The sequence below is a fragment of the Oryza sativa genome, chromosome 9, assembly GCF_034140825.1.
Source record: "Oryza sativa Japonica Group chromosome 9, ASM3414082v1".
NCBI lineage: Eukaryota > Viridiplantae > Streptophyta > Magnoliopsida > Poales > Poaceae > Oryza > Oryza sativa.
In genome coordinates this window covers 23,825,722-23,849,781 of record NC_089043.1, presented here as the reverse complement: position 1 = coordinate 23,849,781, position 24,060 = coordinate 23,825,722, and the positions used below count along the sequence as shown (strand labels likewise).

Genomic DNA, 24,060 nt, shown 5'->3' with positions numbered 1-24,060 from the left:
TAGCCACGCACACTCTAAAGGAGGAAGGATGAGGCGAGGGGGTGATTTGGTTCGACGAGAAAAGGCAGGAGGACGAGGGATTGTGCGTTTCTTCTCGCTTTCCTCTCTTTAGCTGCATCATGTTATTCCTCCTACTAGCTACTCCCTCCGTCCAATAATATAAGGGATTTTGAATTTTTATTTGTATTGTTTGACCACTCGTCTTATTCAAAAAATTTGTGTAAATATAAAAAACAAAAAATTATGCTTAAAATACTTTGGATAATAAAGTAAGTCAAAAAAAATAAATAATAAATCTAAATTTTTTTGAATAAGACGAGTGGTCAAACAGTACAAATAAAAACTCAAATCCCTTATATTATAGGACGGTTAGAGTAACAGTGCTACTGCCAAAAGCCAAAAGGATAAAGAAACAAAAGCGATGGAAACTTCCTACACATATATGCTCGTTGCACATTCTCTCTTCATCTAGGTTGCGTTCGAGCGCAGGAGAAAGAGAGAAAGATTGTTTTGTTTTTCGCGCGCACGCTTACTGAATTACTAAACGGTGTGTGTTTTGCAAAAAATTTCTATAGAAAAGTTGATTTAAAAAATCATATTAATTTATTCTTAAAGTTTAAAATAATTAATACTCAATTAATCATGTGCTAATGGCTCACCTTATTTTACGTATCTTCCCAACCTCCTCAATCCCCTTCTCCTCAAACACACCCCTAGTACACAACACTGTCAAGTGTCTAACACAACACATGAAGTAGAGTACTCTTTATTCTTTGCACGGTTTTATGACAGGTCGCATCTAATTAAAACAATCCTTAAAAATAAAGGAGAAAAGGCCCTAGTGAAAAAAAGAGACAAAAACAATAGGTCGATTGCAAAGCCACCTTCACCAAATGACCAAAGTGAACTTCTCCCCCAAAACGGAGGATCCAATGACCCCTGAAACGAAAAAAAAAAAGTAGGCAAAAAAAAAAACAGAGGATCCAATGCACAAAAGCAGAGAAGGCAATGGGCAACGGCCAATGCCACAGGTAAAAATATACAAATCCACAGGCTTTCCCTGTAATTTTCTCCCATATCGCCTTTCTCCTCGCAAGCATGTGTCTCCTCCCCACTTTGCACTTGGCATTTGCACCCCAGCTTTGCCTCTACCTCACTAGTAGTAGTAAAAAAACGTTAATTACATTGTTTACTCGAAAGCCCACAGGATTAACCGCTTAACCCAATGCAACCGTTGTCAAGGCTAACCCTAAACACTTTAATTTAAAACTCCTACTTAAAACCCCCCTTCCAGAAGACATCCCGCTCCAGTTTCCCACGCCACCGTCGAACACCTTCACCCATGGCGTCCATGGCCGCCCTCCTCGTCGTCGTCTTCCTCGCCGGCTGCCACGGTGAGCGCCGCCGCCCACCACCTCCGCCTTCTCGTGTTCTTACTTGAGATATGGCTAAATGTTTTTTTTAATTTTTTTTTGGCTGGGAGTGGGGGTAGTGGTGGCGCAGGGGAGGAGCACCGCGGCGGCGCATGGCATCGGGGTGAACTACGGGAGGGTGGCGGACGACATCCCGCCGCCGGCGAGGTCGGTGGAGCTCCTCCGGGCGGTGGGGGCCGGGTCGGTGAAGATCTACGACGCGAACTCGAGCGTGCTCCGCGCGCTGGCGGGGACGCGCATGCGGGTGTCGATCATGGTGCCCAACGAGATCATCCCGGGGCTCGCCGCCTCCGCCGCCGCCGCGGACAGGTGGGTGGCGGAGAATCTGGTGCCCTACTACCCGGAGACGCGGGTCAAGTACCTCCTCGTCGGCAACGAGCTCCTCTCCGACTACTCCATCGCCAACTCCACCTGGCCCCGCATCGTGCCGGCCATGGAGAACCTCCACGTGAGCCTCCGGAGGAGGAGGATCAGCAGCGTCAAGATCAGCACCACGCTCGCCATGGACGCGCTCACGTCGGGGTCGTTCCCGCGGCCGCCGTCCGCCGCGGCGTTCCGCCCCGACATCGCCGGCGACGTCGTGCGCCCGCTGCTCCGGTTCTTGAACGGGACGAACTCGTACTACTTCGTCGACGCCTACCCGTACTTCGTCTGGGCCGGCAACAACGACACCGTCCCGCTCGAGTACGCGCTCTTCCAGGGCGGCGGCGGCGGCGGCCGCTACGTTGATCCGGGCACGGGGCTCACATACACCAACATGCTCGACGAAATGCTCGACGCCGTGGTGCACGCGATGGCGAAGCTGGGGTACGGGGGCGTGAAGCTGGGCATCGCGGAGACCGGCTGGCCCAACGGCGGCGACTACGAGCAGATCGGCTGCAACGCCCACAACGCCGCCATCTACAACAGGAACCTCGCGGCGCGGATGGCGAGGAGCCCCGGCACGCCGGCGCGGCCCGGCGCGAAGATGCCGGTGTTCGTGTTCTCGCTCTACAACGAGGACCTCAAGCCGGGGCCCGGCACGGAGCGGCACTGGGGGCTGTACTACGCCAACGGCACGGCGGTGTACCCGGTTGACCTCGCCGGAGCGCGGCCGCTCCGGTCGTACCCGCTGCTGCCGCCGCCGGAGAACGACGCGCCGTACAAGGGCCCCGTGTGGTGCGTGCTCGCCGGCCGCCGCGGCGAGAAGCTGAACGAGACGGCGGTGGGCGACGCGCTGGCGTACGCGTGCGGGCAGGGGAACGGGACGTGCGACGCCATCCAGCCCGGCGGGGAGTGCTTCCGGCCGAACACCACGGCGGCGCACGCCAGCTACGCCTTCAACTCGTACTGGCAGCAGCTGAGGAAGACCGGTGCGACGTGCTACTTCAACAACCTCGCCGAGGAGACCACCAAAGATCCAAGTAAGCCTGAAAAATATCTGGAAAATTTTACTCCATTTTTGCTCAGATTTCGATTGATACATGCAAATGCAATTTATGATTTCCATCTTTAGTGATCTAGGTTGATGGATGAATTTACTTTGGATGCTGGTTCTTTAGAAATTAGAATTCTGTAAGGTCTAGAATAGATGTGGCGTTTTGCTGGTGAGGGAATAAAGGCGATGTCTTTATGGCATTGGTGATGAACTCGTGAAAGCTGGTCAAGCTTGCAATTTTTTGTGAGCATTACAGCACTAGGCGATGTCTTCTCGTTTAGTTGTCTTTTCTGATGATTGGGTTGATGAAAACAAATAATCTTACGTATCTCCTGGGATTAGGTTTGATTATTTAAATGACTTCTGAAGTCAGTGTCAACTGGAGAAGGATGAAATTTCTAGGACAGTAGGATTACAAGTGCATTGTCAATAAGAAACTATTTGCTGGAATCAGATTACAGGTGCCCAGGATATAATTGTACCTGATAATATTAATCAACAGCACTTCAGTTGACCCAATACATTATGATCTCGATCCCGATTGGTTTTGATTTTTGAATGTTACTAATTTAAGCATATCTAATGCTAGTGTTTTCAGATAGGTTCATATTTAGAATTTGGGTTACCGTAGCTTGTGTAGTCCTATAATTGGAACTCCTCGCTAGGATTTTGGAACATACATTTGGTACTTAATTTAAATGATAAAGTATAATTTTAAAGAATGAAATTTCTGAACCATGTTGAACAATGAGCATATGTTAAACACTACTGTAGAAGCTAATTCATTTGTTCATGCTAATATAATACCCCAAAATTCCCCATTAGTCATTTGCGTAGTGCATATACAGTAGAAGGCATCTTTATTAGGATCTATTTATGATGTTTGTCTCTCCCTGGCTCACTTCCAAAAGATTTTCAGTCTGCACATTTGTTCTGAAAGATTCATTCAGACGAATGGAGCTGACTGCTTGGCTGTCATTACTGCGGACAAAGTATGATCCGTGGGTTGCCTTCCATCCAAATGCCACAGTACATGCTCGCATGCTTGTGAACTTGGACCATATATTGATTTGGTCAAAAGACTCAAACCCACCTGCACATTTCGCATAGCCTTGAGTAAGGCCAACTGCAAGCCTGCAACCTGCATCCCTGCAAAGCATACACAGGCATTTGCAGGGCCATGACTATAAACTGTTCTTAGACAGCTGGACATTTGGGAGTGGGGAAAAATGCTGAGACACTGCCTCTTTATTTTTCTCCTTTACAACGTACTTCCTCTGCTGACAAATATTTGGCGTTTAGAACAAGGGTTGGTCAAGCTTCTGGAACTTTGGCCATGAATAATTTCTCAAATGCTTAGTTTTGCCTTCAAAAGTACTATCATAATATTATAATATCATTAGATTTTATAAACTTGTTATGATATAAAATTGATTATCAAAGTTTCAAAAGTTCGACCAAATCTTATCCTAAACGTCAAATATATGTGACATGATGAGTATTCTCTAGCAAGTTCTCTGTGTGCAGAAGAAAATAGTCATTTCATTCATGACAGTGTAAGCATTTTAGGTGGGACGTCAGTGTAATGCTCCCTTTCATAGCTAAACATCCTTGGACACTAGCTCGTGTATGTATGATCTTCTTCTGTTCTTTAGCATCTCACTTAGCTTATAACTTGGTAAAAGTAGCCTTGGTGGATGTTGCTTTCGACTCAAAAGAAAGGTCCTTTGCTAACTCAACTAGGAGAAATCAGGATACCAAATCTGCTAATGGTGCACTATTATCTGTTACTCTTGGGCACGCACTTTACCATTTTCTGCAAGCACAAGCAACTTATTCGGTGTATCTTAATATGCTTCTATTTTACACTTCAGTGGTTAACCTGCCGTGCTGATTAAGTGATTAGTTCGAATCACTGATTTTGTTGTGTGTGTTTTTTGCAGGCCACGGATCATGCAAATTCCACAGTTCTTTGGACTAACTGATTGCATGGGAGGACAATATGAAAATGAACAACATTGTTCTCGATTTATTTTATTTTTGTCAAACCTGATTAGATTTAGACCCAGGAAGTTAGGTAGTTGAGTACTTCTGTATCTGCTCATCGTCTACAAAACCTGTGAACTGTGATGTAACAGCGAAATTTGCCGTCTGTTTTTCTGTGGCTTAATCAGTAGAAGAAGATCTGTGGCTTAATTAGAACGAAATTTTCAGAACTGAACCACCTGCCTCTGCATGGGCCTCACATGGGCCATACATGGGCCTGCACCTGCCTCTGCAACCGAGCTAGGAGTAGCAGTTCTGCCACACGGCCCGTCTACAAGGATGGTGTTGTACTGTGTCACTCATCCTTCGAGTTTTAGTTTTTTTTTTGTAATATCTTTTAATAGTTTGCACATCATCTACAGAAATATTTTGATGTACGCAAGTTATTTAAAAAGAATCTTTTATATTTTCAAACAAAAAGAATCTTTGAGTGTAACACTTCTCTTAAGAACAAGTACTACTAGTAACTATAGCAAGGCCAAAAAAGACAAATCAATTCAGTTAAAATTGCCAAGCTGAATTTCAGTAGTACATGTGATCGGTGTTTCAGCCAAAAAAAAACATGGAATATTCATGCCCTTTCCTTTGTCACACTGGCCACTACGATTGGTTCAACAAGGACATGAGCAGAATAGGGCCATTTACATCGGCGAGTGACTCAGCTCACACAGCGACTGTTACTGCTCTGTCCGTGCGCTGCAGAGAGATCACGCACATTTACATCTCAAAGACCTTTTTTTTTCCTTCTCTGTGCCTCTAACTGCACTGTACTGCTTGTCAGTTACTCGACAGCAACATCCACCGATTTTTTTTCGGTTTTCATGAAAAAAAAACGCTTCAAAACCAATGGCTCCATGTAAAATCTGGTCAAATTTTGTATTTAAAAAACAGTTTGATTTTTATAAAAACTTTACTAGGAAACGAGCGGTTTCTATTCTCGAGCCGGCTTGGAAGTGCAGTTTTTTAGTGAAAACTGGTTGGTTTTTGTCGGTTTTATAAACCCTAACTGCCACCCTATGATGATCTATCCATCTCTGAATCTCACTCTCACGACCAAAGTTTTTTGTTGTTGTCGTCACAGCTGGAAGAAAATGTGATTAAAAAAGAGAGAGAAAAACAGCCGACGAAAGAAGCAGCTTCTGATTGCAGAGATAACTACCACTACAAGAACAAACTAATGGTGAGGATATGGTTGGCTTTGCTTGGCGTAGGTGTTAAGATTCAGAGATTCCTCCGACCATGCGAGAGATCTATCTTTGCTACTGCCTAATTGCCTATAGTGGCCGGTATAATGACCAAGGGGGTTACCTGTCCACTTCACTTCACCATAAGCTGCAAAATGCAATGGCTGCAATTGCATCACTACGTCTTACAAACGTACTTATTGCGTTCTGAAATAATTGGCACTTATACTATTCAAGTTTATTTTTTCTTTTTTCTATAAAATTTATAAATGTTGAAAATATGTTATTCTATCAAAGTGTGTAATATCATAAATTCAACACGGCTGTAATCAACGGTGTCGGTTATTCGATATTGGAGGGGGTATTCTTGTAGTTTTTTTTTTAGATAATGAGTTCGCAAACATGCATTGCTTGAGATGGAGATAATCATGAGATGGTGAATTGGTGATGACTGATGACTGGTGATTTGGGTTTATGTTTTCTTAAAAGAAAAATTGGATAACCACCTCAGCCACTTCAACTGCTAGCTAAGCTAGACAATAGACAGATGTAGAGATGGATAGATGTGTAGCCATAGATAGCTTCTTAAAGCTCCAACACACTTATACCTGCAACAAGAAAAGAGCACAAATTACTTGCAAGTGAGCTAAAGTCCGGTAGCTAGCTAGCTAGATACCAACACACACATTTGCTGCCGTAGCTTACTAGATTATGGTGGTGTTCAACGAGATTAGTGTGGTGTTGGTTGGGAACTACCTTTCTCAGGATTAGAGAGCCATCATTTTTGTTCTGTGATTCCAGGTCAGTGAGCAGTTAAGCATTAATTGAAAAAAAAAGAAGAGTTGGACATTGACAGTTTGACACATTGTTGTTATTATTATCTAATGACTCCTGCAGAAATAGAGCACACTGCACCCATTCCGGAAAATCTCATGGTACCTTTGTCATTAATCATGCTGAGCACAGCACACATGGCTGCACTGATTGCCCTGTGAAAATTCCTACTCCTGGCTACTACCCCTGCTCCTGATCCAATCAAGACGATGATTAAATCAGATCAAAGTTTGTGCTTTTCCAGCAAAAACACAGCTACTGCAAAGATAGATTTCAAAGCCATTTATCTGAAAAGTTGCAAAGAAAAAGGGGTACAAGTGCCATGAACTAGTTCATGATGGGCCAGCAGCAGTGGATATCATGAGAAATAGATGGCGCTCTCAAAATTGCAAATCAATCAAGTGCCATTTTTAAGCAACACGTCAAACTGTGCAATGAGTAATCTGCAGGCCAAACAAGCTCATTTGCTCTAGATGAACTCCCAATGCAAATTACCAACACAACAACAGGCAAACACAAATTTCAGAATCCAAGATTATTCCACTAATCCATAAAATAATGCACCACTGAACCTCACATTTTGCAAAGAATTTAGTACTCACTAATTCTAGTATATTAAAACTCCTAATTAAGTTATCCTGACTCCATTGGAAAGAGTGAAAAGCACATCAAAAACCTCAGCGAACAAAAAGAAACAAAAGGCAAACGCATCATTTTAGTGGAGCCCCACCTTCACGGGCTCGCTGGCCGGTTCACCCACATCCTCAGCCGTCCATCACCCCCACGTCGGACGGCCAGATCTCCCGCCACGTTTCACCCCCGCCGAGACGTGCGTGTCTCTTACAGGTGGGTCCCACGTAAGTTTTCCCTCCACGAAGTGCCCTAAAAAAATATATAACCCCAGCGAAAAATTTTCGCGCTCACGCACGCACACACGCGGCGCACATGGGCCGCATTGATTGCGGCACGGCCCGGGCTGACCCACACGCCCACTGACGTGACGGCCCCACCTAGAGGTGGCCCCACACGTCATACTCTTGGAGCGGGTTTGGGTAGAGCTCCACGTCGCGGTGGGCTTTACTCCAAACCCCCCGCCTCTAAAAGGAGGAGGAGTTTAGTAGTAACCTCTTTCTTCTTCCATCCATCGCCGCCGCCGCCGCCGCCGCATTCGCCGCCGTCGAGTCGTCGTCGTCGCCGGTCACCGCCGCCATTGGCGAGAAGCGGAGAAGGGGAGGGGAGTGGGGGGGCATATCAATGGAGGGGGAGGAGGGGAGGAAGGGGAAGGAGGCACTGAGCGGGGGGCACCTCTGCCACGTGTGCGGGTACCAGTACCCCAACGCGAACCCTAGCGCGAAGCTCCGCCGCTCCCACCGGAAGAACTGCGGGAAGGCGCCGGCCGCGGACGAGCGGGAGGAGGGGGAGGAGGTGGACGCCGACATGGAGCGCAATGCGGGGGAGGGGCTCCTGCCAGGTACGGTTTATATTTGGTGTGCTTCTCCTTGGATTGGGTTGTCTCGGGTTCTTGGGTTTTTGATGGTTTCGCGCGTTCGTGTTCGCTGCAGTTAGAGCAGGAGGAGGTGAGTCGGAGGGGAATGCAGGCTCTCCATCGCTCGGATCTGCGAGAGGAGATGCTGATTTGGTGGAGGTGAAGGAGATTGCAGGTATAATCTCTAGTATTTTTTTTCATCGGTAATTTTCTTTCTTGCTTTCTCGTTTACCGCTCAATCTATCTCGTGTATCTTGCTGGTAATTTTTCTTTGTTGCCTTTTCGTTTACCGCTCAATCTCGTGTGCTATATTAAATTCGAGGTTTTCGTGTGGGGTTCGTTGCAATTATCCTTGATTTTGCCTGCTTGCATTGTGAGATGTGAGAGCTGACAAAATCGATGATAGATCGCGATGATTGCTGCTAACTAAATCCGCAATCTTTCATAAGCTTTGCTTCTGCTGCGTGCAACGTTGTGCTTTTTGTTGTCTTGCTTGGTTTGTTGCTAGAGAGGCTGAAAAAGGCAAAAAGTATGGCTGCCTTTTGCTCATCAGTCCCCCCCTTGGAGAGGGACAGGAAACTCACATGGCATAGTGAGATGGTACTGTTCTGGGGTACTGGAGTAAAGGTCCGTGTGGTTCTTGGTTAGCATTAAAGCTGAAAGCATTGGTACTTTCTTGTTTTCTTTGGAGTTGGAGAGATACTTGTGTGAGAATGATGTAGAAATAGTTGGAGTGAATTGTTTTTCTGACTTGCAAACTGTAGATCTGAACTTTGCTGAGTCACTTGGTGTTGAGTGTTAAATAAAGTAGTAAAGCTAATCACTGAGATTCAAGTGTTCCTTCCACCGTCTAGCACCTAGATTATCTCTCCGTGTTTCACGGCAAGTTGGTGGCTTGGTAATGTTAGTCAGCAGTAAGAAGCCTTTGCTTGTCTTTGTGGTCATATACTTCATCGGATTCTTTCTCGAAACTGGCAGTCAGACAAGGTGAACTGATTTGTTGGTTTCTTGGTACATCTTTCATGCTAAATATCCGACATATCTGTCATTACTCTTGTTGGTAGGTAAGATAGCTTAGAAGCTGTCTTCCTACACATGGTCTTACACCACATGCTATCCTAGTGACATGTGCGTTTGGTTTGCTATGCTGAATTGTTTAGTCTCCTTATGTGGATGCATGTCTCTTGAAATTTTGGTTGTATCCTTATTATAATACTGTGAAGTCATCTACTTGGACAGATCATTCAGGGTGTTGACATGAGTTTCTGTAATTTATTACCTAATTGTTGTGACTAGTCCATGTTTTTTTAAAGGTCTGTGGCCATGCTGTTATGTAGTATCGTCCATTAATTCTGGAGTCATTATGCTGCTAAGTTTCTAATGACTGCAATCCCATTATACTATTTACAGCAAACTCGTCTTTCAATTGTTTTATGGGCCCGATTTTCAGGGTTAGTCCTCTATATCAATATAAAGTTAGCTAGGGCAAACTTGTGCAGCAGTTACTTAAGACTGTGTTATTAATCAAATTATGAATTAGGCGTGTACAGTCTTCTGTGAATAGTAAATTATGAAATAGGTGTGTACAGTCTTTCCACCTTTTGCGGTGATTTTTTATTGTCTTCTGTGAAACCTCTCATTTTGCTCCTATTAGCAAATAATGACAGTGGAAAGAGTGCTACTGTGGAAATACTAAATATATTAGGAAATAAACCTACGCAATAAAAATAGCTTTTATGGGTCTTATTTACACTCTTTAGTTTCTGTTAGTAATAACTCCCTATGTCCACAAGCTAATTTTGGTGCACATCAGGAATTTAGAGACATTTTCTCCCAATAACCTAGTATAGCTCACGTTATTAACTTATTAGAACATATCCTTTTCCACAATAACTTAGCATGAGTTCTTAACATTTCCTGTTACTTCGTCTAGTCTTTTGTATCCTTCCATGCTTTTATTGGAAACACCTTTAATGGTTACTGATTTATTATGCTGACAATCCTAGTAAAATATTAATGCTTTTGAGTTGTTTTTGATCATTCCTGCCATCCTTTGTTTCACTAATAAGTGTTCTTTTCCACGTTACTTATTATTTCATGTTTTAGTTCATCTAACAATGTGTTGGTTTGATTCTTTAATAGAACATGCTTCTCCAAACGTTACCGGAGTTCAAGTCATCACTGGTTACTGCAGTGAAGCTGGTGTGATTAATTGCGCAAGTCATTCTGATGAAATTTCAAAAGAAGGTATGAAAACTAACTTATGAAGGCCTTGCACCAATGAAGTCAAAATTAAGTTGCAGAACATTACTCTGAAATTTCACCACTTGCAGTTGGACGTCCGGCTGAACGAGAAGATAGTCTTGATGAGTACCAGGACGCGTCTCCTTTTCTTCATCAACCAGATTCTGAAGTTGGTGCAGCAGTAGCACATAAGTCAGATTTTTCTATTGAAGAAATTAAGAATTTGGATAGTGTTTCACCAGCAGCAAGTGTAGCAGCAAATGAAATTTCTGTGGAAATGGATGGAGTATCGAAAGATCAGTTATCAGGACAACCCAATATGACTAATTTATCTGGTGAATCCATAGTTGGAAAAGAAGTTGAGCCTACTGTGATGCTTGAGAGTTCAGATGAATTCTCAGTTAATGTTCACAGTGATAATACATATATTGTTGACAGCAAACCTGATAAGACATCTGAGTTTATTGGTGATGTGAATGGTTCAACTTCATTTATTTCTGACCTAACATCCCAATCTACAAGTCCCATAATGGTTGAAAGCTTGATGGAAGATAGCATGGATGCTCTGCACATCATATCTGAAGTATCACCAAGTTTGGAAGAAAAAGCAGGATCAGCCAATGCTGAATCTGTAACAGAAAATTCCAGAATTGACTTTGTGCAAACTGAAGATCAACTGAAGCTCACCAATGCTGTAAATACCTTGACAGATTGCTCTTCACAGTACAAGTGTGTTAAAGATACTTTAGATGCCCAGCTGCCTGTTGAGAATCCGTTCCTGGGTAATTCAGTATGTTCTTTAGATGGTCATCAGAGTGACCATGTTGTTACTAATATGGATAGCATGTGGGGTTCTGATGATGAAGATATTTGTAGTGAAGGCATCAAAGCGAAGGGCAGTGAGTTGGGTTTTTCTTGTGAGGAGAACCCACAACATGTCGAGTTGGTTGATAAAGCAGATGAAAATCCTTCTGTAGAGAAGCCTAATGGATTATCAGAAGAGGTGGTCTGCAGCAAAGAGATTGGCCCTGAGGTTCCTATTATAGGCCAGGTCTCTGCAAGTCAGCATGTTGCCTTACTAATGGATCAAGTGTCCACAAAGAATCCGTTCATTCTAGATGATACCAGGAGCGACGACTTATTTGAGCTTCCAACTGAGAATTACCATTCGGAAGCACAAAATGTTGCTGAATCAAAGCTGCAAGTTGACTTTACACCTCTGCCATTGGATCAGCTGATAATTGTGGACCAAACTAGCATTGCTGAAGGCCAGCAATTTGTCATCTCAGGTTAGGATTGTTTTACCGTGGATTATGTACAAGCCAGTAATTCTATTTCTGCTGTATGTTTTTTAATGTCGTTAATTCATTGCTGAAATTTAATGCGTCCAGGCTATATATGCTTTAGTCTAGCTTTTATTTGACAGCCTGTACATGTTTGTTTGGTTTTTAAAGAAAATTGGTAAAAATGCTAAGCTGTGGAGGGAATTTATCTAAAATGTCACGTGGTTAAGGTGTTCAGGCAAATGATATTCTGCTTTAGTGCCTTACATGGATATAAAGAAGTTAAATCAACAGCGGTAGATTCTTAAATTATATGTACTACTTCCTGCATAAATGCTCACTCACGAGTCATGACGATGGCTTCACTTGCTTGCTGGAATTCACAGTAGACTTTTAAATCCTAATCTTGTTAGCAGTATTTTCTTGGGGATGGCTACTGTACAAACAACTTTTATCATAGTTTTCCTCTCTTTGCATGGCACATGTTGCCTTGTTATCACCTCTGGAGAGAATAGTGGATAATGGTAAAATGATTGTGAATACAGAGCTAGTTGCTCTGTATTGTCATATGTTAAAATCGTTTCAATTCTCCCTATTCCAATGTTACTGTATGACTTTCTTCTAGCAGACGTTACTAGTTTTGATTACATGGTATCAGTCACTGAAATTTGTTGCTCATTTCTGGCAGGTGATCGTGTACCAGCTATCTCAAGTACCTGTGGAAATGAACCTGCAGTTGGCACAGAGGATGTGTCTGTCAGTAGCACTTCTGATCCTGCGAAGAACATTTCCTTGCATGATGCCTCAGTGAACAATAGCAGACAGGAAGACGGGGAGCCTACAAGTGGCATCAATTTTGTGCCATCTGAAGTATTTCTTCCAGCAGAGTTTAGCACAATGCCTACTTCTCAGGATATCAATGCTCTCAAGAATGATGGTAACGAGAAGACGCCACTTGAAGACATAAGCACCAAGGATATGACTGCATCACTTAGTGAAGATAATGTTGAAGAAAAGAAAGAGACCGAAGGCACTAGTGTGAAGGAGATGAATTCAATACTGAAAGCAGACAATGTTGAAGAAGAGAAGTTGACTGATGACACGAGTGCAGAGAGGAATGCAATGCAGCACATAGATGACGCTGAAAAGAAGCAGGCTGCTGACACTGTTTCGAGGGAAACGAGTGCTCTACAAAACATAGAAGAAAGGGAAAACGTTGAAGGTACTGGTGCTAAGGGAGTGCCAGCAGTAGGGAGCTTGGAAAATGCTGATGCGGAGAATCAGACTGAAGACACCAGTGCAAAGACAGAATGTAAATCAGATAATGCTGACAACAAGAAGCAGAGTTACGACACAAGCACAGAGGAGATGAATGCCAAGAATCAAGCTCAAGATACTTCCTCAAAGGAGATGAACACCATACAAAACACATCTAATGCTGAAGAAAAGAACCAAACTGAAGACCCAGCTGTCCAGGAGGGAAACAAGCAGAAGGAAGGCATCTCTCCCACAGTAGCGAAGCAGAGTTCAGAAAGAGTTCATGTCCCTCTCAAGGTGCTCCTAGCCGAGGCGAGTGTGGAGACGAAAGAAAAGAAAACCACTGCCAAGGAGCGTGTTTTGTCATTCAGGCGCCGAGTATCGAAGGACGACTCATCGTCGGCCAAGTCCGGGTCCCCAAAACCTGGTGCTGATGACAACAAATTCTGGAGCTCCCCAGCAAGATTGCCCGAGAACAATGCTGAGAAGAAATCCAAAGCAAGGAAGCAGCCATGGATGCCGTTCATTTGCTGTCACTCGGTGCACTAAGCCTGCCATCCATCTTCAGCAGCACAAAGCTTCTCCAAGCTGCTGCTATACACCATGTGCATGTTGCATCTTGAGTTATTATTGATAGCACTAGTAGTAGTAACAGTAGTAAAGGGCTTGGCTATGCTACGATGCTCTTTCTAGTATTTGCATTGGTCTACATTTGCCGCTGTAACTAAAGCTCCCCACATCTTTTGTGTAGATAGTCCATGCAAGTAAGATTGTTTGGTAATGTCGAGCTGATACTTGCTGATCTGCATTGATGTTCAGACTTTGTGAATCATGTGCGATTTTGATGTTCATAGTAAACTTGCTCGTGAATGGATGTGGATTCAGCCCTGTGCGCTGCATTGGATCTTAGACACTGTTTGAAACAAATTTTTTTTCTTTTAACTAGAAAAAAGCCCATGCGTTGTAACAGGTAAAATCTATTTATATCTTATTATGGTTATATGGGCTATGTTTAGATCCAAAGTTTGGATCTAAACTTCAGTCCTTTTCCATCACATCAACCTGTCATACACACAACTTTTCAGTCACATCATCTTCAATTTCAACCAAAATCCAAACTTTGGGCTCAACTAAACACATCCATGGTTTAGTTTAAATCTTATTATGGTTATATGGTTTAGTTAAGATGAAATTGACTGCTGGAATTCGTTTGGATATATATATATTTTTAGAAAATCATGAGCTGCAGTTAGGAGTCCGTTTGTCTAAAGTTAGCACGTGAGTTTTCTTATACGACTCATTCTGTATTAAATTGGAATTCACTTGGATATATATATATTTTTAGAAAATCATGAGCTGCAGTTAGGAGTCCGTTTGTCTAAAGTTAGTATGCGAGTTTTCTTATACGACTCTTTTTGTATTTTCAAAAGAGAACGAACTTAAAAACCGACTCAAATACTTAAAAACTGACTCAAATATGGATATGTATTTTCAAAAGCGAACAAATTGAAAAACCGACTTAAATACGGATATGTATTTTCAAAAGCGAACGAAATAAAAACCGACTTATATATGGATGACGTACCAAAGTACAGGTAAAACATCTTCAATTTTTATAATAGTAACGACTTATGCGAGAATTGAGCAACTTTCTGGCATACTTGTACGAAAATTTTGTATAGCAAATTTGTGCGTTCCATTCCACAAAACTTGACTACGCCATGTTATTATCTGATTCAGATTTTGGAATCACTTTTTTCTTGGCAACTTTTAATAATAAACTTTGTAGTAGTAATTCGTCCATCAATTTCAGTCTTTTTTTTTTCAGTCTCCGTCGTCTCACTCAAATGACGCCTACGTTGTGATACAGTGCGGCCCAAACAGTCTTACATATTCATGGAGTGATATATTTTATATTAATTTATGTTGTTAAATTTTTGTTTTATTTTTTGATAACTATTTATATACTTCCTCCGTTTCATTTTAAGTGCAGCTGTAGTTTTCTGTGTCCGACGTTTAACCGTTTATCTTATTTGAAATTCTTTTAGGCAAAATTTGCTTGTATTTTTGTTGTTATTAGATGATAAGACATAAATAGTACTTTATGTATAACTTATTTTTTTAAAAAAATTTTAAATAATACGAACGATTAAATATTAGACACGGAAACCGCGACTGCAAAATGGGACGGGGAGTAACATGCAAGCGAGTGGACCTAAAAGTGAACTTATTCCTATTCGGATTGCCGTGCGGGCCAATCAGATAGAGTTTCGGCTTCGGCTTTGTTCCCGCGACCGTGATCGATTCCGAGTCGGCGCGGGAGATATCCATCCCAGTATAAATCTTACGAGCGGCGGGCGCTCCTCCTCCTCCACAGATCGCTTAGGGTTCGCGTTGCAAATCAATCAATCAAGGCGCGTGAATTTCTGGGACGCTCTTCATCGATCGATCCATCCATCCGTCAGCATGTCGGCGATCCTCATCTGTAGCGTGGCTGCAGCGTCTGCTTCAGCCAATACGTCGGCGGCGATGAGGAGGACGCGCCGCGCGCGAGATGGCGGTGGCGCGCCGCCGCCGCCGCCGGCCGGGTACTCCGCGGCGGCCACGGCGGCGAGTGTTCCGGCGTCTCTCCTGTTGATTCTGGGGTCGTGTTTGGTGGCGGCGTGCATATTGTTGTGATCGCGCGACGGCGACGTGAAGCCTCTTTGGCGGTGGCGCGCGGCGTGGCGTTCACGACTAATTTTGATCGGAATTTAAGTAGTAGTTTCTGGGATTGATTGTTTCTCCCATTTTTATTCCTTTTGTTACTGCTAAGTTTTATATATGTCGGAACAAGCAATAGGAAGATTAATGTCTATATTTAATCAAGATATATTGTTTTTTTTTCTGATTTATATTAATATAGGAAATATTAATGACCTAGAGTGAGTGCGCGCTTAAAAAAATACGAATAACAGGGAATGATCTAATATCGAATAATTAAAAAGGTTAGACCTCGAAGAAATCAAGTGTGGAGCTAGCTATCCGTGGGCGTTTCTCAGAGTGTGTGCTTACACATTGATGAATTGGTCGAAGAAATCAAGTGTGCGTCGATGCGATGATTCTGACGTCGCTAGTAGTAAACTTGCTCATGAATGTGGATTAATTTTGGCATCTTGCGTTGCCTAGCTTGGAACACGAGATGTTTTAACGATGCAAATTCCCGTGTTAGATGATGCCTACTAATCTGTTCCGACCCTGTTTCTGAATAGCTGGGCCGAGTGGCCCACTCTATGTACATAAAAATCTCTCTTAACTATGTTCTACATGGTTAAGCTTCTGACGTTGCTTTTAAATCGACTATATTTCTAAATGGTTCAGCCGGCTCTGTTTCTAAATGGTTGGTTGAGCCACGGATGAAGAAGCTGCCTATTAATCTCCCGACTTCTGGCAGCGTTCGTTTATCCAACAAACTGTTGGATGAAATTTTGGATTATCGTGGCACGTTTTTTAAACTGTTAAACGGTGCGTTTTGTGTAAAAACTTTCTATATGAAAGTTGCTATAAAATATCATATTAATCCATTTTTCAAGTTTTGTAATAATTAAAACTTAATTAATCATACGTTAGTATCACCTCGTTTTACGTGAAACGTTTAATTTTTATCTTTATTTTTCATCTTCCGGAGATTCAAACAAATCGACTCGAAATAATGGTTGAGCCGTGGATGAAGAAGAACAACGACGCATTCGCTAAGTTTCGAGTAGTTTCCTGGTGATTACTGATTAATTGTTGTTCTTTCCCTTTTCTTTTGATTCTGATTATATATATCGAAATAAAGAAATATTATTGTACTGCATGGATATAGATGAGTTTGACGCACATGCATCACTTGCTCAGAGTAAAAAACTAATTCTGAAATGTTTGCTCGATCAACGTCTGCTGCACGGCTTATTGCGTGGCTGTGAACGTCCGCACCGCCAGTTTGGTGGTGATGAGGCACCCACGAGCATTTGCGCTTCGTCGACAGTTTCGCGGCCACGTTGTCCAAGGTTCCGGTGTATTGTTACACGGTTGTGGCGGCTTATTTCGCCGTGGCAGCGGTATTGGCGCGGTGGCCATTGCTCAATGATCGTTGAAGTAGGAATTAAGTATAGCCAATTGCTAGCTTTAAAAATTAATATATCATATATGATCTCTCTAAATATCTTATTCATAGGGCTGATCGGAACTGCTGGCTGCTGCAGCCATCACGGCTATGGCCCTTTTTGGCTGCTGCTGCTGCAGCTGATTTTTAGCTCTCGCAGCCGTAGCTGCTGCAGCAGCCAGCACTGCCGATCACGCTCAATAGTTTTATATAAATTATATATCGCACCATTAATACTTTGGTCTACGTATTACACTCACGTAATATCTTGAAGCTCAGGTTGTAGCTAGATATAAATTTATAACTCGTTTTTCTTCTCACCTCTTCTCTCTTATTCACATGTGTGTAAACCTATACTGGCTAGTACAGTACTTGCTCTTAGATTCATTGAGCGTGTGATGCTCTCTCTACGATAGCGAAGGCGACACAAGCCGCAACGCAGGCGACGGCCTTGGGCTCGCTGCACAGAACCGACCGCGACGGCCCATGTACTCCTACAGTCTCGCAGGTTCTCGGCCCAATCGAGACGTTCGCGTGGGCCGTGATTTTCCCGGCCCACTCGCGGCGGCCCATCTCACCGAGCCCACCGCCTAGGGTTCTCGCGCCGCCATAAGAACCCCTTCATTCCCCACCCAGCCGCCGCCCGCCGCAGGGGTTCGCGAAGGTAACGTGCGCTCCGGCTCGCCGCCGCGTGGTTTTCCGGTGACGTTCTCCTCCCCCCCCCGTATCCCTAACGCGGCTGTTTTTCGCGTGCAGATGGCGGTGCCGTTGCTGACGAAGAAGATCGTGAAGAAGCGGGTGAAGCAGTTCAAGAGGCCGCACAGCGACCGCTACATCGGCCTCAAGGTTTGCATCCTCCCCTTCCTCAAATCCCTCGCTCGCCCCTCCCAGGATGCAAGATGCGCTGCTGCTACGCGCGAGCCGGATGCATTTTTTTAACGGTGTTTCTGATGGTATAATGCATTCTAGAGTGATGTTGAAATATGATCATCCGATGCTTAGGAAAACAGTTTATATGCCTCTAATTTGTAATTGTAGCTTAGGCAAGGCTACTCTCAAATGAGACGAGGATGTTTGTTGATATCTCTCGCTACTAGCTAAATTGATTCTGTCTAAAGTCTAGACATGATGGCTAATCATGTAAAGCTAAGATTTACACATGTAGCTTGAGCATTGTGCTGTCTTTGTATGCCTAAAGACAATGGATTCCGAATAAAAAGGCCATCTAATGCAGGCTTACTCATTTACATGAAACTTTCGAATTGAGATAAAAAAATTGAATTGGTCGTGTTTTTGATTTTTATGTTTGATGTTCAGAGTGAAAGGAAATGATGGCTTAGTAAAAGGTCTGAGTGAGAAAACATTTTCTTAGTGAACATTGGGGGTAAAGGAAGAGGGCCCTAGCTCTTGCACTAGTGTAGCATTGTGGCTCTCGCAACCTCTTCTACAGCAATTACTTCATTGCTTTGTGAAGTGGGTTGGATCAAAAGGCGTGGGCTTCATTCTGAGTATGAATGCTTGCCTAGACTTCTCCCTACATTTTTTCCCGATGTTCACTTAAGAAAATCCTGTTTTTTGCATGATAACAATCCTTATGTCTGATCCTTTCAGCGAACAACTTTTGCAGTTGCATATATTAGTGGGTGAACTTCTCAAGTGCAGGACTTAAGTTCTTATTATCGTGTTACATATGAAGTTCCTTATATGAACTGTCATTTGGATGTACTCTCCAAAGTTGCATAATTGATAGTCATTAGTATTTAGTTATGATAATCATTTATGTTGTAATCCCCATCGTGTGCACAGTATACCACTCAAACAACTTTGTTTTAAAATGAACTGCTTCTAGAACCAAAAGGCTAGCTGCTTATAGTTGTATTCTGTGTTTAACTAACAAATTATGGATGTGTGAAATGATAGGTTCATAGGATAGGCTAGCTTTTAGGATTTTGGCATGCTGATGATTTGTTTCTAACTTGAATACACTTCTCCGCTTATTTCTTTTGTGTGCTGCCTTGCTTAAATTTGGTGTTCTTTTTACTTCCCTATATGTAGACAAGCTGGCGCAGGCCAAAGGGTATCGACTCCCGTGTCAGGAGAAAGTTCAAGGGATGCACTTTGATGCCTAATATTGGCTATGGTTCTGACAAGAAGACGAGGCATTACCTTCCCAACAAATTCAAGAAGTTTGTCGTCCACAATGTCTCTGAGCTGGAGTTACTTATGATGCACAACAGGTAACACATGCTGCCGATTCAATTTAGTGACTGAAGTTGAGAAGTGAATATTCTGAAGTTCTATGCTATGCTGTCCACTCTTACAAACCTTGCTAATGGTTAGGATTAATTCTTGTTATTGCACATTTCATACAAACAGGACATACTGTGCTGAGATCGCTCACAATGTCTCAACGAAGAAGCGCAAGGAGATCGTGGAGCGTGCTGCACAGCTTGATATCGTGGTCACCAACAAGCTTGCCAGGCTTCGCAGCCAGGAGGACGAGTAAATTGTTACGCTGGTTGAGCTGTTTTTTGGTCGCGTTGTTTGTAGGAGGAACATTACCCTGCTTCGAGAAGTTCACCTAATCGTTGTGTAATTTTCTCATGTAAACGTCCTTAGGATTTCAGTAATGAGCTGTGCTCCTATAATTATTTACTGTACTCGACTTACCTTTTCCCATGTACACTGATATCGGCAGTCAGATGAGAAAATTGCATGCTTTGGGCACTATAGTTCTACATTTTTACTGCTCTCTGATGAAGCACTAATAGAGGATAAATAATCTCTTGTGATCGTCGAGGACCTGCTGAATGCGCATCGCATTGCTGCGAACCTGCGATGTTTGGAACATGAATAATCGTTGATGGGCTCTATATTTCCTCCGCATTCCTTTGTAAATTGTAAGAGACTACAAGTCATAATTTGCCATTCTATGATGTATAAATTGACACTGTAAAATGTAAATTGCAGATCTCAACGCTTAAATTTATTCAATTGAGTTATGATTATGAAAAAAGAGATGTAATCATACTTTTTGCCGTTAAATGCTTCGGAAGTTCGGATCGGTCGACCGAGCCATCGGGCTCTCATGCAACCACCTGCACCCTATTATCTTGCAATCCCTTTTATCTATGCATGTATGCATCTAGCAATATTTAAAATATTTTTTTCTCCTAATCTATTTATTTCATCTATGATCGATCAAACCATTTTATTTATGGCAATTAAAAACTTTGCATCAAGACATCACACGATTTTATTCTAATAAAAGGACATAAGTTTGGAACAATTATAACCCATCAATTCATAGCGATTTGTTTTAACATCTATTTTCACTATGTTTTAGATTTTCTTTTTAAATGTTTCAATGCCTGTTTTCTTCATCACGTAGAGGTTAATATTTTATTCGATGATCAATAAAACATTTGACCACCAATTTTTTTTCAAAGGAAATGGGACGATCATTTGTAGTTTTCTCCTAGTTTGTCACGTCGGATTTTGTAAAAAACTGTTTCTACTACGTGTATAAATATTTTTCCTTGAATCAAATCAAACTACTCTGACAACAACTAGTTCATACTCTGCATCTAACGAACATTAAAACCCAAATCAAAACAGCCCAAGAGATTCAGGAAGAATAATAATAATAAAAAAAAAGGCCATGCTGCCGCTCTATAAACAAACAGTCACCCTTCGCCCTCCTCGCGGAAAATCCTAGAAACAGAAAGAAATCGCACTCATGGCGAAGCCGCAGCTTCTTCTGGTCGTCGCCGCCGCCGCACTGCTACTCGTCGGTAAGTAGCCTCGATCCATGGCCATGGGGGGCGCCCCTCACCCCCTACGCAGCGACATCTCTGATCCGATCTGAGCCTGACTCCTCCTCGCCTCGTCTTGCAGTTGCAGCCTCCGCCAAGAAATCCGGCGACGTGACGGAGCTCCAGATCGGCGTCAAGGTAACCCGCTCCTCCCAGGGGGATTACCCTGCCCTCTCGCCTGTGTTTCCAGGCGTTGGTTCTCTTGCGCTCAAAGACTGTTTGTATTCTTGCTTGGGCTGGATCGGCTCTAGTTGACTGACGCAAGAATTGTTTGTTTAGAATTTCGGATTTTATTGGGTCGAGGGGCGCGTGCTTCGTGCGTATTAGATCATGTCGCTGTATCGCGAATTGTACGGGAATTAGTTTTTGGTGGAAACAATTTGTGAGGGGTGGTGTTGTGAGGCGGGCGAGTTTGCCTGATTCAACTGGATTCACATCTGAATCTATAGTTCTTTCTTCTTTTTTTTTTCATTGGAATGCAAAATGTTCTGAAGAAAGCGGAAAATTGAGGCTCTTTTGTGGAATTGATTGGGCAGGTGTTACCTTGGGTTTTGATCAAGGTTTTCCTTCGGGAAGTTTAGCCTTCTATTACTGTATTTCCTGTACATTTTAATTGCTATCAAAATTAGTTCATGGAGAAATGAATCTCTGCGTGAATAATTGCTTCAGGGCTTTTAGGTTCCGTAGTTCTAATATCCCATTTGCCATCGAGTAAAGCTACTTAACAAATCGTAGGAGGAACTACAAACTAATACTCCCTTCGTTTCTAAATATTTGACGTTCGTTGACTTTTTTAAATATGTTTGACCGTTCGTCTTATTCAAAAAATTTAAGTAATTATTATTTTTTCCTATCATTTGATTCATTGTTAAATATACCTATATCTATACATATAGTTTTACATATTTCACAAAAGCTTTTGAATAAGATGAACGGTCAAACATGTGCTAAAAAGTCAACGGTGTCAAATATTTAGATATGAATGGAGTATTACATAGTACCTTCCTGTAAGGGACAGGGCGTCTTGAACATATGACCTCGGACATAAATTTATTCTCTACCATAGGATAATCTGAAATATTGGTGTTACGCTGCCATTTCTTATAGGAAAAAAAATAAAACAAAAATCTAGCTTGCCCCACGCAGCATATCTTCAGAATTAGTACAGCCTTGCCAAGGAAAGAACATTGTAATTGTCACCACATTGGTCCAAAAATATGCATTTTATTTATTTTGATGCTCTAGAGAAAACGGTAGCCTTTTACAAAATAAATGGCTCTTTCAAGAAGCTGGATCTCAAATTTGTGTGCCATATAGAATTTAGATAGTTTAAATATCATATGCTACTTTCATTTTGATATATTTATTTTATTGGGCTCATATAGTCATATATTTGTGTTGTGACCTTGTTTCACTTGCAGCACAAGCCAGAATCCTGCAGCATTCAAGCTCACAAAGGCGACAGAGTTAAAGTTCACTACCGTGTAAGTTTGATATTCTGCTGTATGGCCTGTTTTGTTTTTATTTACTGGCATCACTTTATTTATGAAGCCTGTAGTTCACTTGGCCTCTGTCATCCATTTACAGGGAAAACTTACTGATGGAACAGATTTTGATTCTAGCTATGAAAGAGGTGACCCAATCGAATTTGAGTTGGGCACTGGCCAAGTGATCAAAGGTAATAGTAATGGTCCCAATCAATAGCTAGCTACTCATTTAATTTTAGTATTGTTTAAAATTTCAATGCTCCATTGTCTATCTAAAAATTTCAATACTCCATTTGTAGGGTGGGATCAGGGCATTCTGGGCATGTGCGTTGGCGAGAAGAGGAAGCTGAAGATCCCTTCAAAGCTCGGTTATGGTGCTCAAGGGTCACCGCCGACCATCCCTGGTATGTCGTTTTGTAGTTCTTGTCTCTTGAGTTTATGCCGCTGTCAAGTTAGAATGGTACATCCTTTTCAAGAGAAGTTGTGTATAATAAAAATAGTTTATCATACAACAGCACATGGCCACATTGTCTGAGGGAGCTGCTGCAATGCTATATTTTTTCTAGTCGGGACTTTTTCACTACATATGTAATATATCTGATCTGATCTGGTGTTGTTATGTTCCGGCCTGCAGGTGGAGCGACTCTCATTTTCGATACCGAGCTTGTTGCTGTCAATGGCGAGCCAGCCAGCAAATCCGATGAGGACGATGATGACAGCGAGCTTTAGATAGCCAGGATGGTTCACATCTTACGCGCCAAAACAAAGTCTAGTTGTCGAATCAAATAGTGAGTAGTGAAATGCAATGCATTTCAAATTCAGGACCCCATAGAGAAATCAACTCTCTTTTTTTTTCACCATGACCTTATCTGCTATTTTATAACATAAGCTTCTATTTAACTTTTAGCCTTTCTGAACAATTGCATGATCTGTGATGCATCTTTTGTTCCAAATTGTAGACTTGTTTTGCGCTTCGTTTTGTTTGGAAAATGGTTACAAACATAACTGCTGTGCCGGTTTGGCTTCTATGTGTGATATAGCATCCGAATTGTATGAAGTTCGAAGTGGACATATCCAGGCTAAAACCTGATCAGTTTGATTTAATTTGAGTTAATTTAGCTTATACTCCCCAAACAAATTCTGGTAAAGAATAGTACCACATGATTAAGGAGATCAACAAACTTTTTCCCAAACAAATACAAACGGAAATCCGTAAACCTGATTCGATTTGCATCAGCTGCCACCGCAATGTAGCCTTTCAGAGGTGAAATCCCAGATCATATATGCAAACTAAATCCGTGAAATTTCTACCCCCAGACCCTCAAACTAAATCCGTTTAAATAACCAAGAATTGCAATTAGAAATTGCATAAAGATGTTCACAGAAGAGGGAGGCAAACAAAATGCTATGATTTGCTTGCATTTTCTTCAGTCTACCTCACTCTCGTT

At 42.4% G+C, this 24,060-nt stretch overlaps 4 protein-coding genes across 5 annotated transcripts; all 4 read left to right on the top strand.

Moving 5' to 3' along the window:
* The first annotated feature begins 1,309 nt into the window (after positions 1-1,309).
* On the top strand, positions 1,310-5,071 carry LOC4347490 (probable glucan endo-1,3-beta-glucosidase A6). Of its 2 annotated transcripts, none has more exons than XM_015755169.3 (3): positions 1,310-1,394; positions 1,493-2,836; positions 4,794-5,071. In XM_015755169.3, exons 1-3 carry the CDS (start codon positions 1,343-1,345, stop codon positions 4,829-4,831), a joined length of 1,434 nt encoding a protein of 477 aa, XP_015610655.1. In that variant the 5' UTR covers positions 1,310-1,342; the 3' UTR covers positions 4,832-5,071. The 2 variants fall into 2 exon arrangements, with proteins under 2 accessions (XP_015610655.1, XP_015610654.1); XM_015755168.3 differs by having other exon boundaries at positions 1,484-2,836.
* Positions 5,072-8,007: 2,936 nt separating this feature from the next.
* On the top strand, positions 8,008-14,093 carry LOC4347489 (probable GPI-anchored adhesin-like protein PGA55). Its single transcript, XM_015795898.3, has 5 exons — positions 8,008-8,385; positions 8,477-8,575; positions 10,543-10,647; positions 10,734-11,933; positions 12,616-14,093. The coding sequence occupies exons 1-5, from the start codon at positions 8,169-8,171 to the stop codon at positions 13,731-13,733; spliced, it is 2,739 nt and encodes a 912-aa protein (XP_015651384.1). The 5' UTR covers positions 8,008-8,168; the 3' UTR covers positions 13,734-14,093.
* A 3,855-nt stretch (positions 14,094-17,948) lies between these two features.
* On the top strand, positions 17,949-20,050 carry LOC4347488 (large ribosomal subunit protein eL32z). The gene is made up of 4 exons (XM_015795869.3): positions 17,949-17,974; positions 18,067-18,156; positions 19,366-19,547; positions 19,687-20,050. The coding sequence occupies exons 2-4, from the start codon at positions 18,067-18,069 to the stop codon at positions 19,814-19,816; spliced, it is 402 nt and encodes a 133-aa protein (XP_015651355.1). The 5' UTR covers positions 17,949-17,974; the 3' UTR covers positions 19,817-20,050.
* Positions 20,051-21,014: 964 nt separating this feature from the next.
* On the top strand, positions 21,015-23,669 carry LOC9269317 (peptidyl-prolyl cis-trans isomerase FKBP15-1). The gene is made up of 6 exons (XM_015795919.3): positions 21,015-21,104; positions 21,208-21,263; positions 22,547-22,609; positions 22,713-22,803; positions 22,912-23,016; positions 23,247-23,669. Exons 1-6 carry the CDS (start codon positions 21,050-21,052, stop codon positions 23,339-23,341), a joined length of 465 nt encoding a protein of 154 aa, XP_015651405.1. The 5' UTR covers positions 21,015-21,049; the 3' UTR covers positions 23,342-23,669.
* The last annotated feature ends 391 nt before the right edge of the window (positions 23,670-24,060 follow it).